The sequence below is a fragment of the Thalassophryne amazonica genome, chromosome 15 (genome assembly GCF_902500255.1).
Source record: "Thalassophryne amazonica chromosome 15, fThaAma1.1, whole genome shotgun sequence".
Lineage (NCBI taxonomy): Eukaryota > Metazoa > Chordata > Actinopteri > Batrachoidiformes > Batrachoididae > Thalassophryne > Thalassophryne amazonica.
In genome coordinates this window covers 92,581,980-92,597,643 of record NC_047117.1, presented here as the reverse complement: position 1 = coordinate 92,597,643, position 15,664 = coordinate 92,581,980, and the positions used below count along the sequence as shown (strand labels likewise).

Sequence of the window (15,664 nt, the reverse complement as noted above, 5' to 3'; positions counted from 1 at the left end):
CGCTCGTGCCACTGAACCCTGCATGACCATGACTGCATTTTTGCCTAGCCCTGTTTGTACCTTTGCTCCGCTGACTGATAACCTGTGTACCGTACATGAACCTGGAATAAAGACGACAACTTCTTTTACACATACGCCTGGTCTGGGAGTCTGCATTGAGGGTCCACCCTCTTCCGGTGCCTGGCACCCTCACAGCCAGATACCATCCCTCCTGAGCTGTCCCGCTGATATGTTCATTCCTAATTCTGTCCATTCTCGTCATTCCCAAAGAGAATCACAGCATCTTCAGCTCCGCCTCCTGTCTTTTTGTTAGTGCCACTGTCTCTAAGCCATCCAACGTAGCTGGCCTCATTACTGTGTTGTAAACTTTCCCCTTTGGCTACAAATCACTGTTGCCACCTTTCTCCACCCACTCCACCCTGCCTGCACTCTCTTCTTCACCTCTCTACCACACTCCATTACTGTGGACAGTTGACTCCAAGTATTTAAACTCATCTACTTTCACCACTTCTACTCCTTGTAACTGCACTAGTACACTGGGCTCCCTCTCATTCACAAACATTGACTCAGTCTTGCTCCTACTGACTTTCATTCCCCTTCTCTCCAGAGCATATCTCCACCTCTCCAGACTAGACTAAACCTGCTCTCTACTCTCACTACAGATCTCAATGTCATCTGCAAACATCATAGTTCATGGAGACTCCTGTCTGATCTCATTAGCCAACCTGTCCATCACCACTGCAAACAAGAAAAGGACTCAAAGCTGATCCTTGGTGTAATCCATAGAGTTACTTATATAAAAGCCAGAGTGAGGACTCACGCCTGGACGTGTGCTGGCAAGGGGCATGCTGTGCAATTACCAAAGAGGGCAAACAGCTGTGCCTGTTTTAGGTTTTTTATTTTTATTTCTTTGTTCTTTTTGTTTTCTTTACAGCTTCTGGCCTCCACATTCACTCAACACACATGCTGTAATTTCATGCTTTGGTTCACTCTCCACCACCTCGTCTAACTCACTCCAGAAATCTTCTTTCTCCTTTCATCTCACAACCTACCTGTGGGGCATATGCACTGATGATATTAATCACCACCCCTTCTATTTCCAACTTCACACTCATCACCCTGTCAGACACTCGCTTAACCTCCAACACACTCTTAACATACTCTTCCTTTAAAATGACCCCAACACCATTTCTCTTCCTGTCCTCACTGTGATACAACAACTTGAACCCCCCCTCCTATGCTCCTGCTCTTTCTTCCCTTCCACTTGGTCTCTTGCACACACAATATGTCTACCTTTCTCCTCTCCATCATATCAGCCAACTCTTTCCCTTTACCACTCAGACTGCCAACATTCGAAGTCTCGACTCTCATTTCCACCCTTCTAGTTTTCCTCTTCTCTCGCTGTCTGTGGACACGTTCTCCTTTCTGGTGCCGTTACCCTGTTGGGCAATGGTAGCCGTTGTTGTTAACCTGGGCCTCGGCTGATCCGGTATGGATATTCAATTTGTATTCTGCATTCTGCATTATGGCTTGTTTTACACACCAGGTGCTCTTTCTGACGCAACCCTCCTCATTGGTTCGGGCTTGGGACCAGCTGTCAGAATGTACTGGCTGCACATCCCATGTGGCTGAGCGAGAGAGAGAGAGAGAGAGAGAGAGAGACCGACCTGAGGTCAGTTGGTGTGTCTGGATCCCTATAGTGTGAAGCGGATGAGAGTCTACAACACCCCCTGAAGGAGACTCCAGTCCATCACAGGTCACTCGTTTCCAGCTGGGTGGACTGAGACATGTCTTGTCCAAGGACACAGACAAGCTGAGGAGGATTTGAACCAATGCCTCCAGATGGACAGACTCCTTATCCACTGAGCCTGATGGTTTACAGTTTAGAAACACTGAAGCTGATAAAGTTCAGACTTTAATATTTGATCACTATGAAGCTCACATCTGAGTAACAATTTATTCCATCTACATTTAATTCATGTCCTTAATTAATTTGGTTAAATGTTGGATCAGTGTGTTGATGCTGTAGATAATCTGGTTACTTTATATCAGGAAGGTTATAGTGTATTTTGAAACAGTTTTTAGTGATATTTGGGAAATTACATATTCATACAAGAACTGGTTTGGCTCCAATTGGAACTTTATTGCTTTTTTCTATTATTATTTTGTTTTTAATCAAAAACTAATCACATTTTGCACCATGGTTGTACTTATCAAAAAGCACCCCCCCCCCCCAAAAAAAACACTTTCTAAAACACATAAAAATAAAAACACACAATCAATATCCAGGAAGTTACAATTACACAATCTAAGTTGCCATGTCCAATTCTTATAAGCACTTTCAGACTTGATTGATTGTTTGAGTTGTACAAATTGGTACGGCTTCAGTAATGACCCAACTTCATCCATCCATCAGTTGTTCCCACCTACAGTTTAATTCTCCTTTAGCATCATAATTAAAATAATAATAATGATTGTTGTTAATGAGGCAGTTTCTCTCTGCATTATACTGACAATTTGTAAGGAAAAATGAATTCATGTAGATTTTTTTTTAATCACAAGATTACAGAAATTATGTGGTGGTTGCTAGAATTTTATTGATGCAACCACAAAATTGCCGTGGGTTAGTGAGTTAGGTACATTATTATTATTATTATTATTATTATTTCTAGAAATCTGGCCAATTTTCTTAAATCCTCCAAACCGTGACTATCCAGGGTTGGGACCAGGAAGCAGAGTTGTAGTCTTACACACCTCTCTGCAGCTTCTCTCCCCCTGCCATCCCCTCATTACCCCATCCCCGTAGAGACGGTGCCTGCTCCCAGACTACCAATAACCAGCAAAAATCTATTTAAGCATAAAAATTCAAAAAGAAAAAATAATATAGCACCTTCAATTGCACCACAGACTAAAACAGTTAAATGTGGTCTATTAAACATTAGGTCTCTCTCTTCTAAGTCCCTGTTGGTAAATGATATAATAATTGATCAACATATTGATTTATTCTGCCTAACAGAAACCTGGTTACAGCAGGATGAATATGTTAGTTTAAATGAGTCAACACCCCCGAGTCACACTAACTGTCAGAATGCTCGTAGCACGGGCCGAGGCGGAGGATTAGCAGCAATCTTCCATTCCAGCTTATTAATTCATCAAAAACCCAGACAGAGCTTTAATTCATTTGAAAGCTTGACTCTTAGTCTTGTCCATCCAAATTGGAAGTCCCAAAAAACAGTTTTATTTGTTATTATCTATCGTCCACCTGGTCGTTACTGTGAGTTTCTCTGTGAATTTTCAGACCTTTTGTCTGACTTAGTGCTTAGCTCAGATAAGATAATTATAGTGGGCGATTTTAACATCCACACAGATGCTGAGAATGACAGCCTCAACACTGCATTTAATCTATTATTAGACTCTATTGGCTTTGCTCAAAATGTAAATGAGTCCACCCACCACTTTAATCAGATCTTAGATCTTGTTCTGACTTATGGTATGGAAATAGAAGACTTAACAGTATTCCCTGAAAACTCCCTTCTGTCTGATCATTTCTTAATAACATTTACATTTACTCTGATGGACTACCCAGCAGTAGGGAATAAGTTTCATTACACTAGAAGTCTTTCAGAAAGCGCTGTAACTAGGTTTAAGGATATGATTCCTTTGGTTTCTTTTCAGCACTGTAGCCAGGCTGACAAAGAGTCAGAGCTCTATTGAGCTGAGTATTCCATTAACTTTAACTAGTAATGACTTCATGACTTTCTTTGCTAACAAAATTTTAACTATTAGAGAAAAAATTAGTCATAACCATCCCAAAGACGTATCGTTATCTTTGGCTGCTTTCAGTGATGCCGGTATTTGGTTAGACTCTTTCTCTCCGATTGTTCTGTCTGAGTTATTTTCATTAGTTACTTCATCCAAACCATCAACATGTCTATTAGACCCCATTCCTACCAGGCTGCTCAAGGAAGCCCTACCATTATTTAATGCTTTGATCTTAAATATGATCAATCTATCTTTATTAGTTGGCTATGTACCACAGGCTTTTAAGGTGGCAGTAATTAAACCATTACTTAAAAAGCCATCACTTGACCCAGCTATCTTAGCTAATTATAGGCCAATCAACCTTCCTTTTCTCTCAAAAATTCTTGAAAGGGTAGTTGTAAAACAGCTAACTGATCATCTGCAGAGGAATGGTCTATTTGAAGAGTTTCAGTCAGGTTTTAGAATTCATCATAGTACAGAAACAGCATTAGTGAAGGTTACAAATGATCTTCTTATGGCCTCACACAGTGGACTCATCTCTGTGCTTGTTCTGTTAGACCTCAGTGCTGCTTTTGATACTGCTGACCATAAAATTTTATTACAGAGATTAGAGCATGCCATAGGTATTAAAGGCACTGCGCTGCGGTGGTTTGAATCATATTTGTCTAATAGATTACAATTTGTTCATGTAAATGGGGAATCTTCTTCACAGACTAAAGTTAATTATGGAGTTCCTCAAGGTTCTGTGCTAGGACCAATTTTATTCACTTTATACATGCTTCCCTTAGGCAGTATTATTAGACGGTATTGCTTAAATTTTCATTGTTACGCAGATGATACCCAGCTTTATCTATCCATGAAGCCAGAGGACACACACCAATTAGCTAAACTGCAGGATTGTCTTACAGACATAAAGACATGGATGACCTCTAATTTCCTGCTTTTAAACTCAGATAAAACTGAAGTTATTGTACTTGGCCCCACAAATCTTAGAAACATGGTGTCTAACCAGATCCTTACTCTGGATGGCATTACCCTGACCTCTAGTAATACTGTGAGAAATCTTGGAGTCATTTTTGATCAGGATATGTCATTCAAAGCGCATATTAAACAAATATGTAGGACTGCTTTTTTGCATTTACGCAATATCTCTAAAATCAGAAAGGTCTTGTCTCAGAGTGATGCTGAAAAACTTTGAATTCCTGAGAGAACTGAGTAAAATGAAAATGAAATAGTCTGAAAATGAAATAGTTTATATTTATTTTGAGGTTTGCTTGCTACAATAGAAAAATTGTTCCTACAGTGAACATTAAACTGAGCAGTTTTTTTTTTCGGTTGCCTCTTCTCAGTTTGTATGGTTTGTAGATGGCTGCGTGTTCTTGTTTCTGTATTCAGATCTGGCAACATCCTAGAACTGTGTCTTGGGTGGTGGTGGTGGTGAATTATTAGCCAACAAAATGTCTTGTAAATGAGAACAAAATAAATGATTTGAAATAAAGCGACGATGGAGGTCGACTCAGGTAAAAACCAAACGTGATGTTTTAGACGTTTTTTAACTAGTTGCCCCACTTATTTCAACGTCTTTAACTCAGGACCAAGTTGAGCTAAAAGTTGCAGTCTGCTAACAGCGTTTAGCTCAACTCTTTTTTTTATTTATTATTTGGCTTCGTTACATTAATCGACACATTGCGTCAGTATTTGTCGGTTCTGTGTCTTTGGGTGTTTTTAAGTTTTAACTGCAGTTAGACTTGAGGATCCGGACACTTATATTTTATTTATATTCAGAGCAAGCGGCTGAATGTTGTAGCGAACTTTTCTGCTTGTCTTTTGGTAAAGTTAAATGTATCCCGTAATCTAAATTCTTGAAGTTATTGGAAGAGTTAATTCGGTGATTACATAGTGTTTTGGACCGTGTTTTTGGTGGCAGTTACAAAGACGTCAGGCTGCGCATGCGCAGAGCGAGTTTCAAAAAATTAATAAAAGTAATCCAGGGAGAATAGGGACCAGAAATTATTAAATTTTATTAATATGTGTGTTATCAATTTTGCTTATCGGTCCGTTTCTTTAGCAACAATAGTATCAAATCCTGGTCAACTTTCTTTGTAGAAAAAATGTAGTGTTCAGCCAATACGTTTTGGGTCACCTTTTTTAAAGTCCCGCTATACGGAGCCATAATGCAACTGAATGTCCTTTATTGTGTATTGTTGTATTGGGTATTTGGACGTTATTTAGCTGAAAAAGTCTGGGTGGAGTAGCACTTCTACTTAAAGTGTGAAGCCACATTATGTGTGGTGCAAACATTTGCCAGAAATGGATCACTTTTGCCAGTTCCGGATCACGACACTCTGTGTCACTTTGGGTTCATTCCTGGCATCTGGCTGGAGCCCTTCTAATGCAGAATGATACACACTGTACCCGAGAATGTGTTTTGAACACAAAATATATAAATTATACTTATTACATGAGAATTTACTTAGTTTCGAAAGGCGCCGTTATACGTTTTTACGAGCAAAAAAAATGGTGTGGAGGTGAGATTTCTCCCGAATTAAAAAGTAAAAGCCCCCACATTCATGCACATTCGTGATTTTGAGATGACCCCCAAAGTCCACATGACTCACAACTACAGACACGAGGCTGCTGCTTCAGTGATCCGCAACCGGCAAATTTTTGCGTCGGCGATAAATGTGCACAGCAATTAAACAGCAAGACATAACACACTGACATTTTCTACCCAAGTAAGTAAGTATTTTCCCACTCTAGAACCAAAAACACAGAATGGCTAACTCACCTTTGCAATGTTTTAGAGATCGTTACTTTAAAACTTGCAGGAATGAGTGAGTCAGAAAAAGCGTGCACACCACAGACACCGGGATGTTTTGATTCCTCTGCTGATCACAAGGACGGCTGGATCCGATCGAGCTTGTGGTCGTTTGTAGACAAAACATCAGTCTTTCCATTGGTACCAAGTATTAGCTTATTCGTGCTGATTACAAGAAACGGTGGCGCAAAAACTACAGCAGTGATCCGGAACTGGGCAAGTGACTGTATGACTGTTTCAGGGCCGATATCAATTTTGACTAATGCGGGACACCGACAACCATAAAATGTTGAATATCTGCACCGATAATTGATGTACCCTAGAAAAATGTAGGCCTATGTACATTTTAAACATCAATGAAGCTGTTTTCCTTTTTGCTAGCTCCTGACATCATTACACACAGGTTTTTGCTGTGCAAAACTGTCAAGACAAGCATGTCATCCATTCATTTCCTATATCTTCTTACTCCAGTAAAGGGTCTCGAGTGGACTGGAGCCTATCTCAGCAGTCAGAGGGTGAGAGGCAGGGTACACCCTGAACAGGATGCCAGTGTATCGCAAGGCCACATATAGGCAGACACTCATACCTAGATTCAATTTAAATCTTCCAGTTCACTGAACCTGCATGTCTTTGGAAGTGGGAGGAAGCACCCGGAAGGAACCCACGCAAACACAAGAAGCACATGCAAACTCCACAATGAAAAGCCCAGACAGGAAGTGATCCCATGACCTTCTTGCTATGAGGAACAGTGCTAACCACTACCCCACCATTACGCAAAAAAAAAAGAGAATAAATGGACTGCATTTATATAGCGCTTTTCCATCTGCATCAGACGCTCAAAGCGCTTTACAATTATGCCTCACATTCACCCCGATGTCAGCGTGCTGCCATACAAGGCGCTCATTACACACCGGGAGCAATAGGGGATAAAAGGCCTTGCCCAAGGGCCCTAGTGATTTTCCAGTCAGGCGGGGCTTTGAACCCATGATCTTCTGGTCTCAAGCCCAACACCTTAACCACTAATATCAAGTATCAAGTAGACTTTATTAGCCCCCCAGGGGCAATTCGTTGTGCAGCCAGCAGTAGAACACATTCGGACATACATATTCATAACATGATTTAAAATATAGACCATCACCTCCCCCAGATAGAGTCTGGAAACATTGGAAACTAGTGCACTGCACTCATAGAGCGCAAACCTCTGCCAACACTATTTACCAGTTCCACAAATTTTTACCTTGGAAAAAAATTTCAAATCAAAGTCCTGTTAGAAGTGGCTTTTCATAAACTAAAATAGATGTGATCAGATGTCAGGAGTTAGTTCATGCCCTTGAATCAAAGTTTTTTTTTTGTGGTATTGTCAGGGGTTTTTTCCCAACTTTTTCAGTTTCTGAATTCTTTGTCAGATAATTTTCACATAACATTGTGTCGCTATCTCTGTTATGCACAGTTTGTCATTGCCTTTTATCACTTGGTTTCCGACTGATAACTGGAAGACAAACAGCATAAAATTGGAACATCCATCCAATGGTGGTGGTGTAGGTACAACCCCAATTCCAGTGAAGTTGGGACATTGTGTAAAATTGAAATAAAAACAATATAATGATTTTTAAATCCTCTTCAACCTATATTCAATTCAATAAACCACAAAGACAAGATATTTAATGTTCAAACTGATACACTTTATTGTTTTTGTGCAAATATTTGCTCATTTTGAAATGGATGCCTGCAACACGTTTCAAAAAAGCTGAGACAGTGGTATGTTTACCACTGTGTTACATCACCTTTCCTTCTAACAACACTCAATAAGCGTTTGGGAACTGAGGACACTAATTGTGAGTGTCATGATTGGGTATAAAAGGAGCATCCCCAAAAGTCTCAGCCGTTCACAAGCAAAGATGGGGATCACCACTTTGTGAACAACTGCCTGAAAAAATAGTCCAACAGTTTAAGAACAATGTTTCTCAACATTCAGTTGCAAGGAATTTAGGGATTCCATCAACTACAATCCATAATATAATCAGAAGATTCAGATAAACTGGAGAATTTTCTACAAAGCTTCAACAATTAGTATCCTCAGTTCCCAAACGCTTATTGAGTGTTGTTAGAAGGAAAGGTGATGTAACACAGTGGTAAACATACGACAGTCCCAGCTTTTTTAAAACGTGTTGCAGGCATCCATTTCAAAATGAGCAACTATTTGCACAAAAACAATAAAGTTTATCAGTTTGAACATTAAATATCTTGTCTTTGTGGTGTATTCAATTGAATATAGGTTGAAGAGGATTTGCAAATCATTGTATTCTGTTTTTACATTTTACACAACGTCCCAACTTCATTGGAACTGGGGTTGTGAATTGATAACAGAAAAATGAGAGTGACTGAGAAATTTTTGATTAAGATGTAATGTAAAATATACATTAAATGGGGTTTTCAATGTTAAGTTTAAATGGCCACAAAGTCTGTAATCCGGATCAGATCTGCATCAAAATTTCAGTCAATAAAGGATACTGTCCTACACCATCCTACATAACACTCTCAAATATGAAAGCGTTTTGAAAGAATTTTTGAAAATGTGTTTAATGTTAAAGGATAGGGATGTTTCCAATATTTTTCCTGACTTTGACCTATGACCTTGAAAATTGAATGTATTCTTGCCTATCAGGATATGAATCCTCTGTTTAAAAAAAAAAAAAAAAAAAAGATATCTGGAAAATTGTGGGTTACAGACTTTTCAAAAACAGACAACAAACAAACAAATGGGTGAACGCATAACCTCTGCTCACCTTTGATGGCGGAGGTAATACAACCCCTGGCAAAAATTATGGAATCACTGGCCTCGGAGGATGTTCATTCAGTTGTTTAATTTTGTAGAAAAAAAGCAGATCACAGACATGACACAAAACTAAAGTCATTTCAAATGGCAACTTTCTGGCTTTAAGAAACACTATAAGAAATCAAGAAAAAAAGATTGTGGCAGTCAGTAACGGTTACTTTTTTAGACCAAGCAGAGGAAAAAAATATGGAATCACTCAATTCTGAGGAAAAAATTATGGAATCATGAAAAACAAAAGAACGCTCCAACACATCACTAGTATTTTGTTGCACCACCTCTGGCTTTTATAACAGCTTGCAGTCTCTGAGGCATGGACTTAATGAGTGACAAACAGTACTCTTCATCAATCTTCCGGTTCCGGGCGCCGACGTGTGCGGCAGCAAGTCTGAACAGCTCTGTGTTTGTCTTTGTTTTTCATGTATTGTTGTCTTATTTTTTGACTTTTTAACACCTACACAGTGCATTTATTTACTTATATCCTATGGATACACATCAGTTTGGAAGATGTTCCGACAGCGAGAGACTTGTTTATACAAGGAATCAGCTGATCGCACTACGGAAAGCGGCGGGCTCAGTCAACGCACTACGGAAAGTGGTGGGTTCAGTCAACGTGGAAATCCCAAGGGAAGTATTTTGCTTTCGTGGCCGGAGGGCTGGAGTCGCAGTCCAAACTAAGCGACGGGAGAATAAGTGGAAATATAAACCCTCTGTGCCGGCAATTGTGATGGGAAATGTAAACTCGCTGGTGAATAAAACGGACGAACTGGCTGCCCTGGTAAAGAACCAAAAGCTATACCGTGAGGTCAGCTTGTTATGCCTAACTGAGACGTGGTTAACTGATAACACTCCCAACGTGAACGTGGATTTACCGGGGTTCAGCACTGTAAGACTCGACCGAGATAAACAACTCTCCAGTAAGAAGAGAGGAGGAGAACTGGTGGTCTACATAAACAACAGATAGTGTAACCCGAGACACGTGACTGTTAAAGAGACAATCTGCAGCAAAGACGTGGAACTACTCATGGTGAGTTTTCGTCCATACTACGTGCCCTGAGAGTTTACGCACGCCATTGTTCTTTGTGTGTACATACCGCCACAAGCCCTCCCAGACGGTGCATGTGACGTTATCCACGCAACAGTTGCGAGGCTTCAGACACAACACGCAGATGCCTTCTTTGCAATATCTGGTGACTTCAACCATGTTACACTCAGCTCCACTCTGACGAATTTCCATCAGTATTTGGACTGTAATACTAGGAAAAACAGGACCATTGATTTACTCTACTCCAATGTGAGGGATGCTTACATCTCCACCTCCCTCCCTCCACTGGGCAGCTCCGATCATAATCTCATACATCTACAGCCTGTGTACACAGGCACTGTCAGGATGTGGACACCAGAAGCAGAGGAGGCGTTGAGAGACTGCTTTGAGTTTTGTAGGGATGTTGCAGTACCTACAAAGACTGTGCGCCGCCACCCTAACCATAAACCCTGGGTGACCCGAGCTGTGAGAGAACTGCTGAAAAGGAAGAAGAAGGCCTTTATAGATGGCGACATGGTGGAGCTCAGGAATATACAGAGGGAGCTGAAGAAAGGACTGAAGGAGGCCAAGGATGCATATGGCAGGAAGGTGGAGAAGAAGATGGAAAACAATCCGAATGAACTGTGGCGGGGCTTCAGAACAATGACTGGGTGTGGAGCCAAGAGTCATGGGGCGGATGGCGACAAGAGCAGAGCTGATGATCTTAACAACTTTTACAACAGATTTAATTGTCCTAGTGATGCGGCTGACATTGCTAGTACTACTAACAGCTCCTCCAGCCATTACCCTCCCCCCCTTACCACCTCTGAATGCGCAACAGAAACCACCTCACTTCCTGTGGACTATACAACGCACTTTCTACCCACATTCCCTCCCCCTCTCATGAACAATAAACAGGCAGCACTCACACTGAGTTACTCAGGGTAAAGTGCCTATACAGTGGAAGACATCATGTCTCATACCCGTTCCCAAAAAGCCACACCCCAAAGAACTGAACGATTACAGACCGGTTGCTCTCACCTCTCACATAATGAAGACATTTGAACGGGTGCTATTGTTTAACATTCTGAAGCCCTAGGTTCGCCATGCACTGGACCCCATGCAGTTTGCCTACCAGGAGAGAGTGGGAGTTGAGGATGCTATCCTATATTTGATACACAGGGTGCATTCTCACCTGGACAAGGGAGGCAATGCTGTGAGAATCATGTTTTTTGATTTCTCTAGTGCCTTCAACACCATTCAGCCACTCCTGCTGAGTGACAAACTGCTGCAGATGGGAGTAGAAACGGGATTGGTGACCTGGATAACTGACTACCTCACTGGAAGACCCCAGTTCGTTAGGCTGGGTGACCATACATCTCAGACTGTGGTCAGTAGCACGGGAGCGCCACAAGGAATGGTGCTCTCCCCAGTGTTGTTCACCTTGTATACCTCCGACTTCAGTTACAACACGAAGACCTGCCACATGCAAAAGTTCTCTGATGACACTGCTATCGTGGGGTGCATCGAGGATGGTCAGGAAGGAGAGTACAGGGGACTGGTGGAGAACTTCGTCAGATGGTGCCGGAACAACCAGTTGCAGCTGAATGTCACCAAAACCAAGGAGTTGGTGGTTGACTTCAGGAGGACCACCCCACCACTGGTGCCTGTCTCTATCAAGGGGGAGACAGTGGAGACAGTCTGCACCTACAAGTACCTAGGGGTACACCTGGACAATAAATTGGACTGCGCTGCTAATTCAGAAGCACTCTACAGGAAAGGACAGAGCAGGCTCTACTTCCTCAGGAAGCTGAGATGCTTCAATGTCTGCAGCAGACTCCTGCTGATGTTCTACCAGTCTGTCATGGCTAGTGTACTGTCCTATGCTATTGCCTGCTGGGGTGGTAGCATTAGAAAGAGGGATGCTGGACTCCTAGACAGGTTGGTGAGGAAGGCTGCGTCTGTGGTGGGCATGGAACTGGAGGCTCTCACTACAACAGCTGAGAAGAGGACCCTGAGCAGACTGGACTCCATACTTGAAAATGACAGACTCCCCCTGCACCAGTTTCTGGCCAACCAGAGGAGCCTGTTCAGCTACAGACTCCATGCCATCCCCTGCCGGACAGACAGACTATGGAAGTCTTTTGTCCCCAGGGCCATCCAGCTCTTTAACACCACACAGAAGGTTATAGTGATATAGGTATATAGGTTATAGTGTATTAGGTCTTTGTGTATGTTTGTGTATTTATGTAAGCTGACAGACACCTTAATTTCCTTCGGGATTAATAAAAGTACTCTACTCTACTCAACTCTAACTTTCTCTGATTGCTGTTGCCAGATCAGCTTTGCAGGTTGGAGCCTTGTCATGGACTATTTTCTTCAACTTCCACCAAAGATTTTCAATTGGATTAAGATCCGGACTATTTGCAGGCCATGACATTGACCCTATGTGTCTTTTTGCAAGGAATGTTTTCACAGTTTTTGCTCTATGGCAAGATGCATTATCATCTTGAAAAATGATTTCATCATCCCCAAACATCCTTTCAATTGATGGGATAAGAGAAGTGTCCAAAATATCAATGTAAACGTGTGCATTTATTGATGCTGTAATGACAGCCATCTCCCAAGTGCCTTTACCTGACATGCAGCCCCATATCATCAATGACTGTGGAAATTTACATGTTCTCTTCAGGCAGTCATCTTTAGAAATCTCACTGGAACGGCACCAAACAAAAGTTCCAGCATCATCACCTTGCCCAATGCAGATTCGAGATTCATCACTGAATATGACTTTCATCCAGTCATCCACAGTCCACGATTGCTTTTCCTTAGCCCATTGTAACCTTGTTTTTTTTCTGTTTAGGTGTTAATGATGGCTTTTGTTTAGCTTTTCTGTATGTAAATCCCATTTCCTTTAGGCGGTTTCTTACAGTTCAGTCACAGACGTTGACTCCAGTTTCCTCCCATTCGTTCCTCATTTGTTTTGTTGTGCATTTTTTATTTTTGAAACATATTGCTTTACGTTTTCTGTCTTGACGCTTTGATGTCTTCCTTGGTCTACCAGTATGTTTGCCTTTAACAACCTTCCCATGTTGTTTGTATTTGGTCCAGAGTTTAGACACAGCTGACTGTGAACAACCAACATCTTTTGCAACATTGCGTGATGATTTACCCTCTTTTATGAGTTTGATAATCCTCTCCTTTGTTTCAATTAACATCTCTCGTGTTGGAGCCGTGATTCATGTCAGTCCACTTGGTGCAACAGCTCTCCAAGGTGTGATCACTCCTTTTTAGATGCAGACTAACGAGCAGATCTGATTTGATGCAGGTGTTAGTTTTGGGGATGAAAATTTACAGGGTGATTCCATAATGTATTCCTCAGAATTGAGTGAGTCCATATTTTTTCCCTCTGCTTGGTCTAAAAAAGTAACCGTTACTGACTGCCACAATTATTTTTCCTGATTTCTTATAGTGTTTCTTAAAGCCAGAAAGTTGCCATTTGAAATGACTTTAGTTTTGTGTCATGTCTGTGATCTGCTTTTTTTCTACAAAATTAAACAACTGAATGAAAATCCTCCAAGGCCGGTGATTCCATAATTTTTTCCAGGGGTTGTAAAACAAACATCATCACCTTCTTTCTTCAGTTTGTGTCCTTGAATAATTTGATTTCAGTGGCAACAGCTTCTTTTTCTCCATCGTTGTCCCAGTTTCATGTTTGATTGATGAGCCTGAAAGTTTACTATTTTCAGGGTTTAGTGTCACAGCTGTTGGGGATTAGACATGTCAAACCTTGGTGGACGTCTGACTATACTGAATAAGCTACATCATCAGACAAGCATGCTGAAGGGTTTTTAATAGCACCTCCTAAATCGGGGTGATTCTTTGATATTTTGTAGTCAGGTGTAATTCTTTGTTCCTATTTTTTTTTTTTTTTTTTTTCCCCCCCAAGTGTTCTTCACTGATCGTAGCGCGAAAGTCACCAGTAACCCGCTGCTGGACCAACTTCCCAGCTACCAGTCACTGTTATACCGCAGGAAGTCATCGACGACGGGCACCAAGCACAGAAACAGCTCCAGAACGCGTTTATCATCCTCGAACAGCGGAGAATGGAAATGGGAAATAAAACAGAGGAATCAGATGGAGCAAAGACCCATCAGAGAACTTGCCAAGAACATGGCTGAAAAACGCAGAGACAAGTAGGAAAAACATCACGGGCAGAGGGTGGAGTGGAACTGACATAAAGATAATATTATCTGTTCCTCTTTTGGAATGTGACAGAAAATCTACAGTGTCTTTGGATGACTTTATTTTTTTAAAGTCTGATGTGTCGACTTGTATTTTTCTAAATAATGTTATTGTTGATTGTGTCAGTGCACAGCGTCTGGAGCAGACTCAAACACTCAGCAGTTGGAGGAAGTGGAGGAAACGTGTACGCCACTACGTGAGGAGGCTGAAAGATGATGCCCAAGAATGGCTGAGCTCCATGAAACTCTGGAGGAGCGACATCCACCTGATCGAGGGTGAGCAGCGGTTTATGGGACACCCAGTCCAGCAGATGTGTGGTTCCTGATCCTCGAGACAATCAGAATTAGTAAATGTCATTTGGTTTTAAACCGTGTCATAATTCTATTGTTCACTAATGAAGTTTTTCTTGGTTTTATCAAACAGGGATGTTTGGAACGGGGATCCTGTCTTACTTTTCTTTCTTACGGTTCCTGGTGGTGCTAAACCTGATCATCTTTCTGCTCATGTTCAGTTTCATCATGTTTCCCATCATCATCACCCCCTACACTTCAGGGAACATCACCTACAACCAGGATGATGGTGAGGTGGAGCGTGTTAGTTTCAAAATGGAATGTGTCCAGATCCCACTTATGATTTCATCTTGTTAATTCAACCACTTTTTGAGTCAGTGTCCACAGACACACAAGGGTGGTCACATGATCTTCGTCCTCGGTATTGGGTTTGGGTTGATGTTTGGCTTCTGCTTCAACTGCGAACACCATGAACACTGTTACATTTAATTAAAATCAGCCATAACATGAAGTTATGGGAAAGAGTCGTAGAAATGAAGCTTAGAAAACAGTTGAAGATCTGTGAGCAGTAGTATGGTTTCATGCTGAGAAAGTATAGAACGTATAGACAAGGCTAGAATAAGTTACTTTGTGTATTTGTGGATTTAGAGAAAGCTTATGACAGGGGGCCAAGAGAGTTGGTATTGTATGTG

The 15,664-nt window shown here is 41.4% G+C and overlaps 1 protein-coding gene across 1 annotated transcript in view; it reads left to right on the top strand.

Annotated features, from left to right (window-relative positions):
- Positions 1-5,162: 5,162 nt before the first annotated feature.
- Positions 5,163-15,664, top strand: part of LOC117525548 (transmembrane channel-like protein 7) — a 32,972-nt gene continuing 22,470 nt past the window's right edge. Inside the window, exons 1-4 of the mRNA XM_034187428.1 lie at positions 5,163-5,282; positions 14,387-14,633; positions 14,809-14,957; positions 15,106-15,261. Of these exons, the coding sequence (XP_034043319.1) occupies positions 5,267-5,282; positions 14,387-14,633; positions 14,809-14,957; positions 15,106-15,261 (568 nt within the window). The 5' untranslated portion in view covers positions 5,163-5,266. The remainder of the gene's footprint in view (positions 5,283-14,386; positions 14,634-14,808; positions 14,958-15,105; positions 15,262-15,664) is intronic.